Source organism: Microtus pennsylvanicus, chromosome 8 (genome assembly GCF_037038515.1).
Source record: "Microtus pennsylvanicus isolate mMicPen1 chromosome 8, mMicPen1.hap1, whole genome shotgun sequence".
Taxonomy (NCBI): domain Eukaryota; kingdom Metazoa; phylum Chordata; class Mammalia; order Rodentia; family Cricetidae; genus Microtus; species Microtus pennsylvanicus.
This window is the reverse complement of record NC_134586.1, coordinates 41869337-41892900: the sequence shown is the minus strand read 5'-3', so window position 1 is coordinate 41892900 and position 23564 is coordinate 41869337. Positions and strand designations below refer to the sequence as shown.

Below are 23564 nucleotides of genomic sequence, written 5' to 3'. Positions count from 1 at the left end.
ACCTCTTACAAACCTTTCCAAATTAAGTAGTTAATTCTGATCTTCCTAAACTCAAAATAAAAAGTATTACTCTTGTTCCATCTCACCAGCTGTGGTTTTCTCATCTTTTCACTCTGTTTGCTAGACTGTTCCATGGTCATCTCGATTAATAGGGGTTTATTTTAAAGCTAGAAAGTCAAGAGGATTTGAAAGGTGTCTGCATCTGAATATGTGGTCAATGGAGTAAGTGGAACGTTGTTCATCACTGTAGACCGTGGGAGTTCTTGTCCATGCTCAGGTTTCTTGTAGTCAAGACCCAACTCTCCCGGTTTCTTGGGTGTTTGAGGAAGTCCTACAGCCAGTAGTTACCCACCCACTGGGATGTGGCCTCTTATACTATTTATGCTGATGTAGCCCATGTGTCTGTCTCTTTTCCAGCTGTAGTACTCAGTTTCTGATCTCCATTACATCAGAGGATTCTGATTTTTGAGTCCACCCCTAAATAAATGTCTGAGCTGCTGTGAGATTTCTTTTAAGTGTCCTTCTTCATCTGGCACCCAACATGGGGCATGCAGCTCTACATACATATTTCCTTTGCTTGAAGTTTTGCACCTGGCTGGTAGCAAAATTCTACTTCCTTCATACTTACTGTAGAGCATTTTAAAGATATTTATTACATTCATTTATTTCCTTCATGTGGGTTGTCTGTGCTCATATGCGTGCATGTGTCCATTTGAAGGTCAGAAGACAACCTTCAGGCATCTGTTCTCTCCTCCCACCATATAAATCCAGAAATAGATTCCAGGTCATCTCAATGAGCTACAAGCACCTTTACCTGCTGAGCAAAGTCTCTTGCCAGAGAGCTTAAAACACATATCAATTGTCTCTAACACCTCAATGTTCTTTCTTTCTCATATTTTCTACTTATTGCCTAGACTGGTTTTACTTCATTACCCTCCAGACCCCAGGCTTCATATTGAAACCTTGTAAGAAGAATCATTTCGGTTTATTAGTTACTATAGAGCATAAGAGTCTACAGCAGAACTTATCACAGAATCTAGGGTATATGGTATAAGATTCTTTTGGTTCTGGAGTATATAACTAGAGGATTTGGTGCAAGCAGCAAGCCAAATGGTTTCAATAAGTAGATTTGTGACGATGAAAACCACTGGGATTGTACTGGGTCAGATACACATTACAAAAAAAACTCAAAATAATTAAACAGAAGTATTTTTCCTGTAGAAAAGCAGTAAATTCCATTGATTCATAAATAAAATGTAGCTATAATCAGGTAAGGCATTTGTTCAGATTGAAGCAGAGTTTTATTTTTTCTTGCTGAGATGATATAATTACAATTTTCATGTATACAATGTTCTGAACAAACACATACCTACTTTTGTTTAGTGAGAAGAAATATTAAAGGTGCTCTATGAAATTTGATTATTTGAAAATTCATGATGTGTATATATTTTTGTAAGGACAAATACAGAGTGATGATGTTTGTGAGGGATATGCTTTAATAGATTGAATGTTTTTTTATACTTTTGAATAAAATACTCTATTTCCTACAGGGTATGATATTAAAAGTGAGTATATTACATTCATCTTAGAATTTCTCAAAATATTGAAAATAAAGTATATTTAGCATGCGATAAATAGTTAATAAGTTAATTTGGTGCTGAGCTTAAAAATTCATGTAAGATTATGTTATAGCTTATATCATTAAAGCTTTTAGTGTTGTAGTGTATTTTATCATTACAATTTATTGATGTACCTATGGAAGAGATATAATATGTCATACATTATTTATATGTCTTTTTGAAAATTTTAGCTCTCTATAAGTTCCTTGCATTAGAATCATTTTTTCTAAATAACGCTCTGAATAAAAGTATCTGTAATTTCTCATTAAATATTATAATTATCTAAAACTGCTTTATAGAAGAATCCATCATGTGATCAACAAATATAATAATAGTGCAAAAGATTTCTTTAGGATGACTCAATGGCTGATTCCATTCTGCCCAAGTCCATTCCAGAAGAACTTCAGAATGGAGAGGGATTTGGATACATTGTCATGTTCCGGCCAGTGGGCTCAACAACCTGGATGAAAGAAAGGGTAGCTCTTGTTGAATCATCAAGGTTCATTTACAGAAATGAGAGCATCATGCCCATGTCTCCCTTTGAAGTGAAAGTAGGAGTGTACAACAACGAAGGAGAAGGATCCCTGAGTACGGTGTCCATTGTCTACTCTGGGGAAGATGGTAAGCTGCCTTTAATGCTGGGATGATTTATTTTGTTTCCATGAACAATTCTTTTATTTTGGTTTTGTTTTCCTTGAGGTTCTCTATTAAATATAGCGATGTCTTTTTCTTTGATGGTAGAACCTCAGCTGGCCCCAAGAGGAACTTCTGTGCAGAGTTTTTCTGCTTCTGAAATGGAGGTTTCCTGGAATGCCATTGCTTGGAATAGAAATACTGGAAGAGTGCTGGGCTATGAGGTAACCCACGTTGACTTCACTCTTCATATGATGCAGAGGCTCACGACACAATAGCTTTTACACAGATGTTTATTAAGATGCCCCTTTTCCTGTCATGTAACAGTACATCTGTTGTTACTCTGCTTTATACCAACGTGTCCAAACAGCTACAAGAATACTTTAAAAGAAGAATGTGGAAAATAGGGGTGAGGGTATGGTGGAGGGAGATGCTCATTATTGCCTCTACCTGCAAAGATACACATGGTCACACAAGCAAATGTGCATACTTTTACACAGTTGCATACATATACAAAAATATTTTTAATAAATAAAAGCATTATTAATTTACTTTGGCTCACAGTTACAGAGCTTCAGAATATAATTGGCTTATTGATTTGGGGGGTCACAAATGAGGACGTGCTACCTCTGAGAATACCAGGAAGGAGAAAATGTTTGTCATGGCAGCCAGAAAATGATAAGTACAGGTACAGTGTCACCCTCTTTCAAGGATGTGACATTAATGATCTGTCTCTCTTTAGGGGGCACCATCTTTTTAAGATTCCTCTACCTCCCCATAATTTCATTGGCCTGTGGCTCTTTCAATACACAATGCTTTGGTGTAGCATTGAAGATTCAACCTTCAATGTTTTAACTCAAAACAGAGATAAGGAGATGGGAATATTTCCAGGTGGTCTTAAGCTAACAAATTTACCATTATAAAATATCTGTTTTAATCAGTACATAGTTGCAATTAATTAACATGAGTGGCCTACAACATTGCAAGTATACATCAAAAGTAATGGCTGAAAATCAGTTGAGAGGACAGAGCCCATGTGAATTCTTTTTTTTAACACAATAACTTTTCTTTAGTTTATCATGAAACTACATTATCTAATTATTCAAACTATAGTCACTGTATTCTTAAAGAGTGGAAAAGTTGAACTGTTGTAGATCTTAAACCATAGAATTTTACTGACTTTAAGATATTTAATTATCAAGGTCAAGGGGCCAAAGTGACAAAGGGAAAAACAATTCAGATTTCTTCCAATTAAAGTGTACAGAATGAAGTAAAATACATTTGTAAGAACATCATTAATCACCTACTATTCTTTATTTTGCAATTCCAATGTGTCAGGGCATTGATATTTTATCTTTCATAGAACAGTGCCTTTTAAAAAATATCTTTATTTTTTCCTTCTACCTTTTCTCCCCCTTTCCTATAATTCCTCTGAGAAAAACAAAATCTTATCCTCCAAAGGCAAGGTTTTTTTGATAATATCTAGAATATCAAACATCATCCCCCCAAGCCCTGCTATTTATTTAAATTCTATACTCCTCACTGACCAACATTGGTTTTCTTCCAAAGATTAATTATTTCCATTTACCCATCTTTGGAATTCATCCTATGCTTTCTTTACACATAGAAATTCCAACTTGAAGGCTTAAGAGCTCTTACAGAAATTTGTATTCTGTTGTCTTGTTTCAGTGTGTCTGAAACAATGTTGTTGCATAGCAAGTGACTATAGTGAATTTAGTTATTAATTGTTCCGAGACTCTAAGAACTCTAAAAGAAATATTAATATGAAAACATCAGAACTTAGAAGTTGATTGATGGCAATAAATTTGTTTTAGTCTGAATTATTATGCCTTTTGTTAAAGCTGATAACCTACTGGTATTTCATTAATTATTTTAGTGGCCTAAAAATATTCAGGTTCTCTTCTTTCACAGTAAATATTTCTGTTTTACTCTCCATAAATATTAAATATTTATTTTTTTGTGTTTGGGTTCATTTTAATTAAACACATGTTTTATCATTTATACTTGTGTCATCTTACAATACTCCAGAGTTGTTATATTTTCAGAAAACAGTAACTTGTTCACCATTTGTATTTGCCACTTAGGTCTTATATTGGACAGACAACTCCAAAGAATCTATGATTGGTAAAAGTAGAGTCAGTGGAAATGTCACAACCAAGAACATTACAGGTCTAAGAGCTAATACAATTTACTTTGCCTCCGTGAGAGCCTACAACACTGCTGGGACAGGACCATCAAGTCCCCCAGTCAATGTCACAACCAAAAAGTCCCGTAAGTGTATATATATCCTAATCAAAGTCTTGTCACTAATCTGTAAATGGTTACATTTTATGTTCTCTGTATTCATTTCATTCTTCCTACCAGATGGTTTTACTGCTTAGTCTGTTTGGTGGCTTTGTTTGTTTTACACTATGTGACAATAACTAAAATAAGTTACCTGGCTATTTTTGGAATTCTAAAAAAGAAAGGAGTTTGATTATGTCTATGATTGAAGAGAATAGTTCTTAAGACTATGATCTTCATTGCTTCCTACAAAATGTGCTAGAATACTGACCTCTCATAGAAGACAAGTTGGTCACTTATTCTTCAGAGTTTTAATCATCTCGTCTGCATAAGGACAAAAAAGCAAAACTATTTGTATTCTCATATAATTTAGTTAACTTCAAAGAGATAGTTAATAATACAGGCCTAATTCCAATTTTAGTAAATCTGAGTTTTTATAATTAAAATCAGTCATTGCCAAGTGATGATCTACTTATCACTTTAGCTATGGTTCTGCAAGGTATTTCAAAGAAGTCTATTTTTAAAGCTTACAAGCTGTTTGCCATAAAATAATTCCTCCTGCTCCTGTATGCAACCTCAGTCATCACATATAATTGTCTACATATAGTGATACCTTGCCCCACTGCTCTCTCCTTTTCCTTGAGAGAGAAATGTATGTGGCTACATTACTAGCTCAAATAATATCAAGTGTTACTAAAAATATATGTGGATAGTAGTGAAAAGACCCAAGGATACATATTGCATTAATATGAGAAGGTGAGAGATATTTCACTCTAGGTACTGAACCAGGACTCAGTCCAAATCTTATATATACAAACTCTTTGCTCTTTGCCCTAACTTTTTCCTCTTCAAAGTCTGAAGTATATAGTGGTGCCCAACGTTGAACTTTCTGATCACTATGTGTTCTTTCTTTTATAGGTACCCTGATTAAATCTATTTACAGGGATTGCATTTCCTGTTTCTTAAAAGGGTCAATTTTAATTTTAATTTGCATTCATGAGGTTGCACGTGTGTGTGTGTGTGTGTGTGTGTGTGTGTGTGTGTGTGTATACACCTGCTGATGTCAGAAGAGGATAACAGGTACACCTAGAGTTGGAGTTACAAGAGATTATAAGTGTCACAGGTAGATGATGGGAGCCAAACTCAAGACTACTCGAAGAGCAGTGTGCATGACAATGACCAGTGTCTTCTTGGAACTTAGTAGGCATATGGGCTAAGAACATGTCTAAGCTACGCCTTCTCTTTTTGCTTTCAATCTTGAGTGATTATCATTGGCTCTAAGCATAGATAAACAGATGAGATAAACAGATGAGTGACTCAGAGGACAAAACATGAAGACAAAGATTTTGGACTTTTATGTTGCCTTTAGTTACCATGTGTTCCTTGGCATTTAAGTGCAGTTTCTGAGTGTCTGTTATAGTATAAGTAACTGAAATTTCCCTGCTCTGTTTTACTTCATTTTGCTAACTTGAGATAGAATGGATAGAAAACTTTTCAGAAAACCACTACATGAGCATGTATTCCTGTTCCTCCTCCTGTTTTAAAATGAGTTGACTGAATCAATGTATTATTTTTGTTCTATATTTGTATTATGACTATGGTAGTTTAAATAAGAAAGGTCCTCATAGGCTCATATGTTTGAATATTTGTCCCACCATTGGAATTATTTTGGAAAGACAAATAGTATGCTTTTGATTGAAGGCTTTGATATTCTAAAAGACTCATGCTGTTCCCTGTGTACTTTCCCTGTCTCTTGTTTGTGAATCAAAATGAGAATTCTAAGGTATTCATACCTCCATGCATTTGCTCTGTCTTCGTTGATTATAAACTTTAGAAACTATAACCCAGTTTATACTTTATAGCATAAATTGCCTTGAACACTGGGTTCTGCCACAACAATAAAATTTATCAGTACAATGTTACTTATAGGTATATGATTTAGGGCTAACCTTTTGGTATGTGATAACCAATATCAAGTGAAACTCCTCCCTGGGGAAGACCATTATTCTTACTCTAAGCATCCTCCAGTTTACTGTCCTTCTAAGTTTAGGTGTAAAACTTTAATTTCCCACTTGCATTAGCATATCCTTCCTTTGTTATTATTGTTCAGGTCTTCTTTATGTGGCCATGTTGATTAGACATCATGGGTGTACCCTCTCACACATTCCTTTGTGAGAGACAAAGTTTCTCTCACAACAAACTTCTTGTTCTTCTGTCTCTTATTCATTCTCCTCTCTCTTCCGTAATGATCCGTGGTCTCAGTTGTAAGAGTTGGGTTAGTATTGTAAGCCTATCTTACTCCTGAGTCTATTGAGGTAACGGATCTTGGAGGCAAACTTACACCTACTATTTTAATAAATTATCATAATTACTGACTACATTCTAAATATTAATCTTTATATATGCAGTTAAGTGTAGCTCTCATCACTTACCACAGAAAGTTCTCTTTGATGCAGATGAAGTCCACTACAGAAAACCACAGCAGACAAAGTTGCAAAGGGCAAGTGATCTGGTGTTACCCATACATAAATAGTAAATCTACAACTATGTTTTTAATGTTATTAAGTAAACCCTCGGTTTTCAGTGTCCCTGATATTCCTAATAAGAAGGAAATGTTCTCTTTATGACTCTACCAATTCCCTTCTTCAATATATCTGTATCTGTAAAGAATTCATCTAACTTTGGATTATTGTAAAACAGTCTTCAAAAAGATACGACTCCAGGGTGAGAGAAAGGGGGACATGAATTCTAACTTATCCACACACTATCATTTTGACTCCTGTAAATATTGTGTGAAAGTTTCTTGTGTGATTGCAATATATGTGAGGATTGCCAAAGGACAAACTCAGGAATACATCCAACTACTTTGAGATAAGTTGTGTGAACTGACTGGTTTTGTGTATCCACTGGACTCAAGCTAGTTCCATCAGAGAGAAAAGAGTCTCAATTGAGGAAATGCTTCCATGAGATCCAGCTATAAGTTATTTTCTCAATTAGTAATCAATGGGGGAAGGGCCCAGCAAATGGTGGGTGGTACTGTCCCTAGACTGGTGATCCTGGGTTCTATAAGAAAGCACACAGCGCAAGCCGTGGGATACCAACCAGTAAGCTGTAGATGGAGACTGCACTTTTGTTTCCTTGCCACCCAGACCTGAATAATTACACAGAAACTATTTTAATTGCAAGACTGTTTGGCCAATAGCTCAGACATATTCTTAACTAGTCTTAAATCTTAAATTAAACCAGTTCTATTAATGCATGTAAAACCGTGAGGCTGTGGCTTACTGGTAATATTCTAACATATTTCTCTTTTGGTGGCTACATGGCATCTCCTTCACTCTACCTACTCTCTCTATATATTTCTGTTTGCTTTTCCTGCCTGGATTTACTCTGCTAAGCCATTGTCCAAAACAGCTTTATTCATCCATCAATAAAAGCAGTACAAATACAGGATATTCCACATCATCTCTCCTTTTCTGTCTATTTAAAATGGAAGATTTTAACTTTAACATAGTAAAATTACATACACAAAACATTTAACAAGTGAGAATTATAGTTACAATATTTAGTTCATTTACATGTGTCAAATTAAGGAAAATACTCTCATATATCATATCTTTGTAAGTCTAAAGTTTTATATATAATTTATCATTTATCATAACTAAGAAAAACTATAATTATAACTATCTAGTCTTCAATTCCATCAAAGATCCCAGAAAGATTATTATTATTATTATTTTATATTACCTAAGTAAACAGAAAATGCATTTTAAGCAACTTCCAAAGTTCTAGAAATGACAGAGACATACTGCTGCCTGGACAGTCACACAAAATTCTTTTGTAACTTTGGGGCAGACATTGTCAGCCTCTTGGCCTACAATATCTGGTAGACTTCAATAAAGCAGGGAATTTGAAGATCTGTTCTGCCTTATACTGGCAAAGTTCTTCAGCTACTTTCTTCTGTGTCCTGCAGAATGCTTGGAAACTACTTCTATGAAGCAGCAATACTGAAGGACTGTCCCATCTTTTGGAAAGTTTAGTAGTCAGTTTTCTGTGGTTCCTGCATGTTCAGTTCATATAGAATACCATCAGGCCATCCAGGCAAGAACAGTTTCTTGCCCAAATGTCTAGCCTTGTCACATTGAAGGCAAATCCCATAATGAGGTACTGTGATGACCCTTAGCCACTATGAATTGTTACTTCCAGAAGCATACATGTATAACTGTTTAAAAAAGTCCAAGCATTTAAAATATTTTTAGTGCCATGGTTTGGAGGTCTTTGAATGGTTTGAAGAATACCATCTGTAATATATGTCTGTTTATCTAGAATACCTAACTTACGTTATTATATGTTTGATTATAACCAATGACTAACTCTTAGTCTGTATTTTAATAATACATTACATTTTTAAATAAGCTAAATAAACATATTACCTTAAACTAGTATAGAAATGTACATATAACAAAACTGACCTTAAATTTGTATCAATAAACCAAAGTTTAAACCAATGTATTCATTTCTATATCATATCCCTCTTCTTTTTCTAGAAAGACCTTCACTGTGACCATTAACCATTTATAATCACACCCTTTAAATAAAAATAAACATTTATAAACAAAATTGGCAATTTGTAGACAGAAATTTAGTCATTTATAGATGGAAGTTTCTGTTCTGGCCACTCCTGCGGCTGTTCATTCCCAAAGAAACATAAAAAGGCTTATTATATTATTGCAAAACTGTTTGTCCAATGGCTCGGGTGTATTCCTAGCTATCTCTTACATCTTAAATTAACCAGTTTCTATTAATCTATATAATACCATGAGGCTGTGGCTTACTGGTAATATTCTTGCATATTTCTCCTTTGGTGGTCACATGGCATCTCCTTGAATCTATCTATTCTCTATATATATCTCTGTTCAATTTCCCACCTGGCTTTAATATGCTAAGTCATTGGCTTAAACAGCTTCTTTCATCAACCAATAAAAGAAGAACATTCCACATCCTCAGCTCTCCTCTGTGGCCTTTACATCAGCTCCTATCTTTAGGATTCTGTCCTGTATGAGTTTTTATCCTGACTTTGTTTGCTGATGAACAGCTATGTGGATGTGTAAGCCACATAAACTTTTCCTCTCTAACTCTTTGCTCATGGTGCCTTGTTGTAGCAATAGATACTTTAAGTAAGACAGTGTCTCATTGGTCTATGATTTACAATAAATACAAGCTACAGTTGCTGGCCAGAAGAATCATGGATCCTCCTGTTTCCATCTTCCAGAGTATAGATTTCAAATATGCACCACATACTGGCATTTTAAAATCCTGATAATTGAACTCAGTCTTCTAAAATCCACCTTACCAACTGAGTTATCTTCTGAGCCGAGGTATTTTTACACGATAATTATGAATATATGTTTATATTTGAAAAGCAGATCTGGGAATGATGCTTACTTCTGTGGTTGTTATGAGAACTAAAGCTATAACATGCTTAAAGGAGACCCAATGGCTAAAATATAGTGAGGGCTCGTTGCATGACAAAATGTATTACACAACTTAGCCATAAATTTTACTTTAATTTTTTTTTACCCATTTTAAAAGAAACAAAACTACTGCTCCTTTTTGCTATTTTTCATGAAAGTTTTTAGAGAAATTTTCATCAGGGGCCACAGAAGGACACCCAAAGTATTAGGGGTGAAATGGCTTTAATGAAACATTGAAGGAAGTCCTGATTCTAAGTGGCATCATTGGATTTAACTTTGATTTTCCATGTCCTTGAGGTGATATCAAGACTACCTTTGAATACTGGCAGCAAGTAAAAAAAAAATTCCTCATCCATCACACATTGAAACTGTCACCATCTAGATTTTCAATTTGTTACTTTCTCTTTCATTGTAAAGTCAGGAAAATGAGAATTCACATTAACCAAAATCTTTAACTCTCATGATTGGCTATCATGAAGTGCACAGCTGTGGAGAGAAGAAAACTATATTATTTTATTTTTAATTCCAAATATTCTGTCATCTACTCAATGTACAGTGCCGCCATGAGCCACGTACATTCCTCAGTTCTGATGTACGCTTGCCTGCTGAAAATGTCTCTCTTACTGGATAAACAACAAAGAGTAAGAGAAAGATAATAAAACTGCTACATGTTGTAAGAAACACCGTGAAGAATGCAAGAGGCTAAGATACACATAAGGAAGAGTATGGAGTGGGATGTATATTTCAATAAGTATATACAACATTGAGAGGTCAAAAGATCTCCATATCTCTATGTATATATCGGTATATATACAAATACATATAAAGCCTCATAAGTACTTTATCTTTTATATTTAATATAATAATAGTGTTGATAATGATTGTATGGTGGTTGTTTCCAAATAATACATATGACGTACTTTTAAGTACCACACCTTAGTAAAAAAAAATGCATTTCTAAACAACAAAGAGGTATAGCAAGTGCGCTGAGTCAGCACAAGCATCATGTCAATAGCAGTTAGATTTACAAAAAAAAAATAAAAAGAAAAAATTCAAATCAATTGCACAAAGAAAAGAAGAGTATAAACAAAACAACAATGTAGAAATTTATTTTCAGACACTGCAGCTGAAAGTGTTCGCAAATTTTGACTCAGTTTGGACCTGGACATTGACTGACTAGCACTCTGCACTAGATTCTTTTTTGCTGTAAATATGCAATCAATCCATATTTAGACATAAAGGAAGCATTAAGCTTTTATTCCATCTTGCACTTATGTTCTTTCTCTCTTGCCCAAATGTCAACCCCATGCTGTTACTTAGAAGTGTAACATAAGAAGTTGTTTTTGAATTGGGTTCACAGTGTGAACTACAGCTGAATATAAATGCCATCTACAGAAAAATTGATTACAGGGAAGCCATTAGAGCTATGAAGGGCTAGTTTACTGCTGCTCTGTCACTTCATTAATAGAACACGATTTAGGCCGTTAGAAATTGCCTGGGAAAATTAAAACAAAGTAGAAAAGGTGTTTGCTTGTTGAGTTTACCACTCATGAGTATGATCCAAACAACATAACATGTTTTGAAGATATATGCCACAAATATTTTGGTTTTCTTAAGGTATCAGAAATTTTAATTTCATTAAAGAAATTGGCACTCCTTTAATCCTCCCCATTAAAACTGAAATGATAGCAGTGCAAATATTAAGGTGATAGCCTGTATAACACCTTTGGAAGTTTTTGGTTGTTCTGTTGTTGTTGCTGTTGCTGTTTTCCTTAAGGTCAGATAGATGACACTGACACCCATGTTTCTAAATTCAGATAAAATAAAGACAAAAGTGTTCACAAACCATAACTTCCCAGGAAATTAGCTGAGACCCTTTCAGTACATTTTCCTTTCATAAGTATGTAGTAACCTCAAGAGCAGGGACACAAAAGAATGATCTTCAAGTTATGATATTTATATTTAAGCAATGTGTTGTAATAGGAGTGGAGGGGCTGCATCCCCAGGACTCTGGCCGCCTGGCTAGCTTATGCCCCGAAATAACAACACACAAACTGTATTCATTTCAACACTGCTTAGCCCATTTCTATCTAGCCTCTTCTAGGCTAATTCTCACATAAAAATTTAGCCCATTTCTAATCATCTGTGTAGCACCACTAGGTGCGCTTACCGGGAAGATTCTAGCCTATGTCCATCCTGGGTTGGAGCTTCATCGCGTGTGCCCCAGAGAGCCGAGCTATTGCATCTGGCATCTGCCCAGGAGAGGGGAGCATGGCGTCTCTGAGCTCACTTCCTCTTCCTCCCAGCATTTTGTTCTGTTTACTCCTCCCACCTATGTTTTAACCTATGAGGCCAAGCAGTTTCTTTATTACTTAACCAATGACCTTTCTCCATCAGCAATGAATCATTTGCAAATGTTGGACTCATGTTATTAGTGGCAAACCACTTCTGGCATGACTGAAAATTGATTGTTTCATAACATGACAGTGGAGAACCATTATGTTTAGGAGACACTAGTAATGGTTTTCGATACTTTAATATAAACCACTGGCAAAATGAAGGAGGCTTCCTATTGTATTTCATATGAAGCAAGAACTTTATAAACTAGGAATTATGGTTTTCATTTAAGAGATAATAAAACTAGGGCTTTTGGGAACAACTTCAGCTCTTTGACCTCAAAATCAGAGTCTTCCTATCATCCAAACAGTAATAGAAGCCAAACAATGTAAGTAAGCTATGTAAGTGGTCATACATTCCAAGGAGTGCTTCTCATGGTGTGCCCATGGGAAGTTTGCTCTTTGCTTAGAAGAAACAAATGCATGCATATCAATGACAAGGTTATTACCAACATCAAAACTGTCTGTCTTTCAAAGAATTGAAACTCAGCTCCCTGTTTCTTTTCATGCTGCATCAACAGTGAACTTGATATTGAAAGGACTCCTTTTACTCTAAACATGCTGAACACACAAAAGGCACAGCAAGAAATGAATGATATTTGCAGGAAATAAAACTACCAGTGACATTGTAGGGCTGAATATGTATGTTCTCTGTGCTGATTACAAGATGTTGTTAGTGTTGATGAATTATTGTGAAGAAACATGTCCAAAGAGTATACTAGATATTAAATCCCTGATATCTATTGGAAATATTTATATTAGCACATTTATAGCTGAAGAAAATATTTTAAAGTTCAACTTGGAATACATTAATAGAAGATAACTGTAACAGTGTGATTGCTACCAGGCCCATCATAAATAAAAAATATCCCTTGGCATATGTTAAGTGTGTAATAAACACAGATATTTTATGACTTTAATTGCAAATTGGTTTATTTTGTCAAGAAAAAATATTGAGTATAGCCATTCAAACTGGTTCATATAAATACATGAGTAAGGCTATAGATCTGCAAATGAAAAATTTCCCTAAATCACAGGTCAGAATGATGAATAGAGTGTACCTGTGAATCATGCCAATGTCCACTGCATGTTCACTAAGACAAAGGAAATATGAGAAATGGCACAGTTTTGGTTTTAGACTGCGTGGTGTCAAGTTTTTTCTTTTCTTTTTTTAAGTACATCTGAATTGTCAGCTTATCAATATTTAATCCATGCACTGTTCTAGCTGTTGATGATACAGAGTAGAAAAGAGCACATGTCCTCAAAAATTTATAAAAAAAAACCACAAAAGAGCTATTTTTCAATAAAGTGAAACTATAATAAATAATAATTGGGTCCCATAATATTACTGGGTAAACACTTCTCTAGTTGTCACACACCAAATTGGGCAACAGGGTTAAATAATCAGGAGTGGGCTTGGGGAGGCCAATAGCAATGCCCCTAGTTCAGCATGTTGAGCATATTCAAATAGCACATAAGACAGTAAATAGATGTTGATTCAAACTGCTCAAGAAGTCACATCTGTTTTTGTCATTGCTCTAATGACTTAAATGCTAGACTCAGCACCTCACACTCAGAACAGAAACATCTTTCTGGCCTGTTTTATCTCTGCCTCAGCTTTTTAGCTGAACTATTTTAAATCTCTCATTTTTTTTTTCAATAACAAAAGCATTGTTATGAGGAGTCTTTGAGAAGCAACAAGTTGTCATGGAGAATGCACTGGATGGGAACCAAGAGACCAGGATTCTGTTTTGACTCAGCTATTTTCCAACTGTGTACTTTGGGAAAATTGACTTTCTACTCTACAAGTAGCATTATCATTCCCATATGTAAATTCTTAAAGCCCAACTTTATCTATTCTTTCAGAACAGTATTTCTGCATCCTCCTTTCAATGTGTGCTACTCCTCCTCTCCAAAGCAGCATTCATTTCTAAGGACTGAGATCCCTAGTGCAGCTTCATAGTAGCCATTATTTGGAGAGATCAATATATCTGTGAAGATTTTCCCCTCTTTTGGGTTCCAAAGACATTATTTATAATATAAAATATACTTTGTTTAATCAGTGGGCAGCAACCCTTGATTGTGCTAACATAGGCATGTGTTCAAATTAAGGTTTCTCATCATATAATTGACAAACCACAATATTTCCTTTAGGATTTCTATCCTGGCTATCTACCTGTAGAAGAAGTTTCAAACTTCAAGTACTATGTAAAGTTATGATTTCTGTCACCCATATTGTGTGACAAAAAGTAGTCTATGATAAGCTGGCCAGTAAATAAGTAAAAAATACTCTCTATATTTCATATTTTATTAGTATCATTTTTTCTTTAGATACCTTAAATTGGTTTTGTTGATTACAGTCAAATAATAATGCAGCATAAAGGTTATAAAAGTATTAGAAACGAATACCAGTATGTATGTGTCTCTATATATATGTAGAATGCTTCCACCTTGATATTAGTTAATTTGTTCTTTGATTAATAGCCAACTTTAACAGTAAATAACTGAACCTTCCATCTTTTTTCTGTATTATAAGTTAAGCAACCTCAAATACAATGATTAATAAATTAATATTGGGCACTTAGCAAACCATTACTCATTCACAAGTCTGTCTAAACGACATTATCATATGACCAGAATTTGAATAAACTCTCTTATTGTGATTATAATTGTTATATTTCAAATGACAATAAAACATCTTTTCTCCTTTTATGCTAATTTTGGAGACTTATTTTTCTTTTATGTTGTTACATTATACAATGAACTAAATAGCATTTATTTGGATCTTTGTATCTTAAAGCTCCAAGTCAACCACCAGCAAACATTGCCTGGAAGCTGTCAAATTCTAAATTATGTTTGAACTGGGAGCATGTAAAGACCATGGAAAATGAGTCTGAAGTTCTGGGCTATAAGGTAAGTATTTAGTTTTTTATGTAATCTTATCAATTATGTTATTAAAGAGCAATGTCATAATCAAATAGAAACAAAGATTTGCACAGGGGTTCATCGAGCTATTTTTAAAAATTGCTTGAAAATATCCCTGGTGCCTTCAGTTTGTTATTATAGTGGTTATGTGTTCTAGGTCCTGTAATGGATATGAAGTTATGTGATATGGAAATGGAAAATCCAAATCCTATAGCATGAAATTTTTTAATCTCCATGATAGCTCCACTGCTATCAAAAATTAATAATTATTTTTCTAGATATGATACATGATTGATGTCAAAGAATTAATTGTAATAGACCATTAGAAGATAGGATAAAGTCTTATATGGGCTTTTGGCAGCACAAAAGGAATCTTGCATGAACATTATTGAGTAACAAGAACATCTCTAAGTGCCCAGGGTAATCTCCTGTAGTGGTAATGGAAATTACCTATGGGCAGATGTGTGTGTATGTGTGTCTGCCCAGAGATGATAATTTTATATATATTTGGACATTTGTACTGAGTCCAAACTGAACAAAGACTTTTCATAGTAAACCCTGGTGCTAAAATATTCGAACTCTATAGTTAAGGTAAATCTACTCTTATTGCAGGAACAAGAATCTCAAATAAATATTGTTTCTTAAAAATAAATGTAATGATAAGCCTGGGTGTTTGAACATGAGGAGTATGATGATTGGGATACCAATTTCATTATAAATGAGAGTATTGTTATAAACATGTTTCTGATACCTCTCCATAGCAGCATCTGAACCTCTAACAAACTTCCGCTCCATGTTAACTTGACTCTTCCTCTTATACAGATTCTCTATCGGCAAAACAGACAGAGCAAAACTCATATTTTGGAAACAAATAATACATCTGCTGAGCTTCTGGTTCCATTTGAAGAAGACTATTTGATTGAAATAAGAACGGTTAGTGATGGTGGAGATGGAAGCAGCAGTGAGGAAATAAGAATTCCAAAAATGTCGAGTAAGTTGAGTTGCTCTTTCTGGCATAGACTTTTAATCTAGGCAGCTGCAACATCAACGTTACCAGGGACTTTCTAATTATTGTGTAAATGCTGAGTGACAACCAAAAAGGAGTTTGTTTCTATTTTTGAACATGCATTTTTTATTGATAATTATTGAGCTCTACATTTTTCTCTGCTCCCCTCCCTACCTTTCCCCTCCCCTTCAACCCTCCCTCAAGGTCCCCATGGGACATGCATTTTTACAATGTTCTATTACCTCATTTGAAAAATGAAAAAAAAAACAAAAACCACAAGGAAATAAGAAATGAAAGAAGGAAAAGAATAAAAGGAAAAAAAAACAAAGGGAATAATTCATAAGTTTTATACTGGTACACAATTTAGGACTTCTTTTTTAACAAATAGTCAAAGGTTTCGAAGTAGAAATAATGAAATAGAAGCATGCATACCTATGTTTTTCTATGTCTGTGGCAGACATCTCGAATCAATTTTAAGATTTAGATTGAGCTGAAGCCTTCTCAATCACGTTTTCCAAGTATGTCAGTCTTAGAAATAATACTGTTTTGGTTTTAGTGGCATTAAGTTCTCATATACACAAAGCTTCTAAGTAGAAGTCACTATTCACCAAATGTTGGCCAGATTTAATGTTTTCAGTAGGCTTCACCGATTTGGTTATTATTCTTTTTCAGTTTTCCATTTAGGATGGAATCCTATGACAGAAGGAGTCATTTATTAAAATTAAATATAATGTAATAAAATATTATTTGAATATAAACCTGACTGTATAGTTTCTGTCTTGTGTTATTAATCCAGTCAGAAGTCTTGTTTCATGGAAGGTGATTATTTGATGTTTCTATTTTCCAGGTTTGAGTTCCTTAGGAGTTCAGATTTTAAAGCCCTGTACCAAGTTCCTGTCAATTGTTGGAATTTTTTACTGTTTTGCTATTCAACTACTTTCACGATGAATCGATTTATGGATCTTTGGAAATTTTCTGAAAGCAAATCATTCTGTAAATACATTCCCCAGCCTCCATCACAAGACATATTCTTAATACAGACCTGTTTGGAAAGAAAAAAATTGTATATTACTATGATCTTGTAAATATCTGTGGTACATTAATAAAACAGTTTTAAACACTTTGAAACACTTTGAATTTTAATGTTCACACATCATTACACATTTGAGGGTGCTAAATTAATCTGGGATATAAAACTGCTGTATCTTTCAGGTGACTTATATGGTGTGTATAAAGAACCACCTCAATTAACGATCATAGTTATGGAACAGATGTAAATTCATGTCCATTTAATGTACTGCAGCAGTACACTTCACTATTTACACTCTTAGCCCTGTTTGAAACAAAATGCAATCATTTGTTTATAGCTGGGAGTCTCCCAAATACCAGATATTCCAAGTCATGTTGCTGCAATTTCTAAATCCAGTTGGAAGAATATTCATCCTTGAAACATGTCAGTATGCTTGGAGATCTTCTCAGTTTTTAGAAGGCTTGGTAAGAAAAAATGAAGAAGGTGGAATGTTAGTCAAGGAAACACAAATGAAGAGAAATGAGGAACCACTGAAAATAATTCTGATATTTGGTAACCAAGTTCCCATAATAGAGTTTATTCTTCTAGCAGAAACTATATCCCCCTAAATTAAAAACTTGTGAATAAATTCCTGCTACTTCTTATAAACTGATAGTAGTTTACATAACCTTATTTTTACACAATAAAAATCATTCTTAAACATGTATTTGATCAGATTTTTGGTTGTAGTATTTTTCTTAAACTTCTTTGTAATTACAAAACATAATATTGATTGGAAAATAATAATCTTGTGAGTCTTGACCTAGTACAATTTTTGAGGTAACTCTTCTCTGGAGTTAACCTATTTAAACCAGCAGCCTCATATGCTACAAAAGCATTGTTTGGAGAGAAATAGCAGGCAAATGTGGTTCCTTGGACCTTTCCATTTCATCAACTAAATGATGGATTTCATCCTGCTGTTGGCTTGTTCCATTGATTTTTATTCTGGAGGATTAGATTTCCCTTTTAAAACATGGTTCAAGGTTTTATTTTTATTTATTAAAGTATTTGAATTTCCCTCACAGTCCAGAAATCACAGTCCTCAAAATTAAATTAATATACATGTATGTACATCCTTTTATTAAATTTTTTATACATGCATATAATGTGTTTTAATCAAAAGGATCCCAAGTCCCTCTTCTCCAATCCTTTTTCCTATATTCCAGCACCATTTTTACTTTCAACATCAGGTGTTTCTTTTTTTCTTTAAGCCTACTGAGTTCAGCAAGAGCTGCTCATTCATGAAAGAGTACCAGAAATTCTACTGATGCATGAATAACCAATCTAATCTAGGGCCACATCCCTGAAAAAAAAGCAGTCTCATTCCTACAAGGGTATCAGTTGCCAATATTCTCTCAGCTAGGGTTGGGAATCAAGAGCCCCTTTGACATCCGTGCTGGGCATTTTTCTGGCTTCATCTTGCTCAGGTTTTGTACATGCAGTCAAAGCCAGCTATTTAGTTCATATGTGAGACAGCTGTCATGTCCAGCACATTCTGTTTTTCTGAAGACACCCAATACCTCTGGCTACTACCTCTGGTTTTTCTAAGATACTTCAGATTTTTTTTAAAAAAAATGTCCCCATGTAATCAGCAGCAGGTAGGCAACAACCTTTCTATAGAATTTGGAACTCTCCTAAATAGAAATTACACCATGTCCTCAGTAACAAGCTCATTCTTTCATTGCAACAAGAGTTAGTTTTATGGAGAAAACTAGTAATGAAAACAATTGTTTGACTCTTAACAGTTGCCTATCAGAGATACATCTTTATTTCTCTAGCATGTGGTCTGAATGGTTTAACTTTAGAAACGAAATTAAAATCTTCCTCCCAAGCAGAGGTTAAGACTTAAATACACAAGGGATTTATATGTCTATGAATCTAGAAAATTAGTCACATGTTTATTTTTTAATTTAAAATCTATACCAATATTTTCTTCTTAAGTGGCTTTCATAGTATGGTTTTCATGCATAATTTTTGGACAATAAAATGAATTATGTATTACTAATATTTGTATTTTCTTCAAATCATTTTTTCTCCTTTATCTTCATTTAGTTCTTCCAGAGTTTCATGCAATGTGTTTGATTATATTCACCTCATCATCTAACTCCACCCAAATTCACTATCTTCTCTACTCACCCAACTTTGTTGTCTCTTTAATGTTTTTAATAATGATGTGTTCAATTTTTGCTATTTGTTCATTCTTGGATGTGTGGCTTACAAATTTAGAATATAATTTTGATTTCATCATAACTAACAAGTCTTTTGATTCTATTCACATCTCTACTCTAATAAAGGATGAGACACTATTTAGTTTCACTCTGCTGATATGTTTATAAATCATGAATCAACTCTTCAAGCAGATGTGATTGTTTCCAACTCTGAGATAATCCCCAGGATTCACAGGGTGAAAAGCCAGAACAGATCCCTAGAGATGGCACTCTGTATGGAGGTACACAGATGATAGCACATACCTGAACCCATAGACTAAATCAATAACGCTAATAAAAATTTCCAATGATTATAAAAAAGCATGAAATACTGTATGTGTTTTGAAGATTATTCTAAGTTGTTCATAGATGAAGAAATTATCTGCTCCTATAAATTGAACACTCAGTGAGGTAAAGTGTTTTTCATCCAGGAGCCAAAATACTCTGAAAAAATCAAGTCTATGTTCATGTTTAAAATATTTTAATTTTGCATTGTTTTAGTTAAAATATAATATAGTAAGATTCCTTAAGACATTTTATACACATATGTATCATTATCCTTTGTTCATAGTTGCCATATATTAGCCCTATTGTCCATTCTCTTCTCTCCTCAGCTGGTTAGTTGATCACTTTTCTTCTATGAAACTGTCTTCTGCTTTCATGTCACATGAATACACACACACACACACACACACCACATTAAATATAGACTTGGTATATGAAATAAAAATGTGATACATACCTTTTTGATGTTTTTATATAAGATTCTAAAACAACTGGAAAAATGAATTGTCCACCCATTTGATGTGAAAGAGCACTAGGAAATGAAATCAGTGGGTGGAGGATGAGTACATTTCAGAGAGACATTCTCTTTATGCATGTCCTCATTTGATGATATGAAAGGGTAGACAATTGAACCTTCCACTAACTAAAATAACTACTTTTGCAAACTTTCCTGAACATAGTAACCTATTTTCATGTTTCTTGGAGAAGGCTAAGATGACATTGTCTGGAAACAGGCAGAAAAAGAAACCAGGAGGAAGGACTGGACAACTTAATACAGGAGAAAATTGATTAAGCTGAGATAATGTTCCCAGATAATGTCAATGTCAGTCTCTTGATCATGCAATGATCCTTCCAACTCTTTTTCTCCTTATCATATTCATATGGGAGAGAAAGTTATATAGAAGGGTAGGCCAGCTCCACTTAGAAGCAGACAGATCCACATGGTGAGAACTTATCTGCAAACCCACAAGGAGTTCAAATGCAATGCTACCCACTCATTGCCACCAATGTGTAATGCAAGGCGTTGCAGTTGTTTATTTAGTTAGACTTGATTTATAGTCAAGGATTACTTTGAATTACTGTTCCTCCTGGTTTTAACTCCAGAATGCTAAAATTATACATGATCTCAGAATACCTAGTTTCATGTGGAAGTAATGATGGAACCCAGGATTTTATTGCATGCTAGGCAAACACTGTTATCAATTGAGCAATAAGCCCACCCCAAATCAGAAAGATTTCATGACCATATATAACTGTTAAAGAACTATATATGTATTAAAACAGAGTGTTGTGGGTTATGTCCTAGAATTCTGGGGTTTATTATGCTTCTGTTGAACTCAGTAAGGATCTTAAGAAAATACAGTGAGTAAGCTCTCTGTCTATCTTTGTGAAGTGCCTTACCAAGTCAAACTCTGAGAGCCAGCAGAACCCATGCTATGAATTCCAGTCAGATTGATATCTTTTTTTTAAATTTATTTATTTATTAAGGATTTCTTCCTCCTCCCCGCAACCGCCTCCCATCTTAAAGGCAGGAGAATAATGCCCCAGTGCTCTGATGGCAATGTGGACCAAAAGAATTTGATACCATCCAGTCGTAGCTTTTATTTTGACTTTCAATGGGTAGGGTGAAGCCTATCTACACCCACTCACACTAGAAAAGGGAATCTGGTTTATTGGGCTCACTAATATAAATAGTAACCACCAAGGCAGAAAATACAGACACATGCAAATTCACATTTAATCAAATCTCAGGAATCAAAGGACCCTGCTAAAATGACTCATACAATTGAGATATTCAGTTATCCTATTACTATTGATTAGTTTTAAGCCTATATACTTGTGCAACAAAAGGATTAAATGTTTCTCTCAGCTCATGTGTAAAGTGAAATATTACATTACCAGACCTCAGAGAACCATCAACCCTGATAATTTTAAGCTACTCAGTGTGACAGTTTCTCTCACAAAGTAGTTTTCCATAGTCCTTAGCAATCCAAGATTTCATGATGTGTGTTCACAATTGTTCCTGTATCTGCAATAACTGCATTGGGGTTGCACAGTTCATATTAAAATATTGGAGTATATATTTTTCAAATTATGTAATAACTTCAGGGAATCAAGCCCATCTATCATCTTCTTCTGGACTGATAAGATCAAGTACTTATAGAAGTGTTTCTGTGATAAAAGGTGCCATAATGTGATAAAAATATAAGATAAAAATTCAGTTAGTTTAGTTAACTTCACTCTAATAATGATTTGTAAAATATTGACCTAGAATGAGTGTATAAGAATGTTATCTAGTGCCCTTTATCATCAAAGTTCTGCGGTGTCTACAATTACTATTTGTGTTCACTAGCCCAGACACAGGTATAGAAAAGAAGGCCTAGCATTCATAACAGCACTTATTGTAAAGAAAATAACAATCAAAATAGAATGTGAACATCCAGATATCATTTATTTGTTTGTTTGTTTTATTGAGTCTCTTTATACACCATGGCTGCCCTGGATATCAAAATGTAGACAGAGTGATTTTGACATGGCTGATTTTGAAATCACAGCAATCCTCCAGCCTCTCTCTCTCCTAATTACTGAGTTAAAGGTGCTTGAATGTCCAGTAACTTTTATTTTCTCAAAAGTTGTCAAAACTTTATTTATACCTTTTTTTAAATACATTTTAGGAAAATTTTATACTGTGGTTGTTTGACTTCCCTTCATGCTTAAGGAAAAAAACCAAGTCTCTCCAATTTTTTTTTTCAGCATTTCACAAGCTATTTTAGTTAGACAAATAATTCCCATTGATAAAACTTTGGTATCTATGCTAACAATCAGGTTAATACACAGCTGAATTTAGCAGCTATAGAAACCCACTATCCCTTATCTGCAAATGTCTCGGATTCATGTTGCTCTACTAAAGTTCTAACAAAATAATGTGGTTGTTTGCAAAATGCAGGTTTATACTTAATTACTTCCCTGGATAAAATTCTTTCAAATTACCTTTCATGTACTGCAGAGTGCATTTTTAAAAATTCTTCTCTTATACATTAAATTCAGGCTGCAATATCCCTTCCCTCCTCTCCTCCCAGTTCCCTCATACTTCCCCTCTCCCCTATCCACTCCTTCTCTGTTTCCCTCCAGAAAAGAGCAGGCATGCCAGGGATATCAACATAACACATGATAACAAGTTACAGTAAGATTAAACACAAACCCTCATATCAAGTCTTGAAGAAGCAACCCAGTAGGGGAGAAAAGTGTCCCGAAAGCAGGCAAAAGAGTCAGAGACACCCCAGACTTCCACTGTTAGGGGTCTCACAAGAACACCAAGCCAAACAACCATAACATGTATGCAGAAGTCCTAGCTCAGGCCCACATAGGATCTTTGTTTTTTGCTTCTATCTCTGTGAGCTCCTGTGAGCCCTACCTGGTTGATTCTTTTGGCTTTGTTCTTGGGGTGTCCTTGAAAGTCCTGATTCTTGCAATCCTCCCATTCCACGAGGTTTCCAGAGTGAGTTCCACTTAGCTCACTCAGTTGTTTAGGGCATGGTGCTAATGACACCAAATTCGCGTTTTCAATCCTGGTACAGTCCAGTTAAGAAATGTTTCCTTCTATTTATTAATCATGTCCCTCTTAAGTTCTTCCTTCAGCCAAATC

At 34.6% G+C, this 23564-nt stretch overlaps 1 protein-coding gene across 7 annotated transcripts in view; it reads left to right on the top strand.

Moving 5' to 3' along the window:
- Cntn6 (contactin 6) overlaps positions 1-17485 on the top strand; it is a 342570-nt gene extending 325085 nt beyond the window's left edge. For all 7 annotated transcript variants that reach the window (XM_075983306.1, XM_075983312.1, XM_075983307.1 and 4 more), the window contains 6 exons: positions 2006-2240; positions 2361-2476; positions 4358-4544; positions 15227-15339; positions 16174-16342; positions 17205-17485. In XM_075983306.1, coding sequence (XP_075839421.1) covers positions 2006-2240; positions 2361-2476; positions 4358-4544; positions 15227-15339; positions 16174-16342; positions 17205-17305 — 921 coding nt within the window. In that variant the 3' untranslated portion in view covers positions 17306-17485. The remainder of the gene's footprint in view (positions 1-2005; positions 2241-2360; positions 2477-4357; positions 4545-15226; positions 15340-16173; positions 16343-17204) is intronic.
- Positions 17486-23564: the final 6079 nt, after the last annotated feature.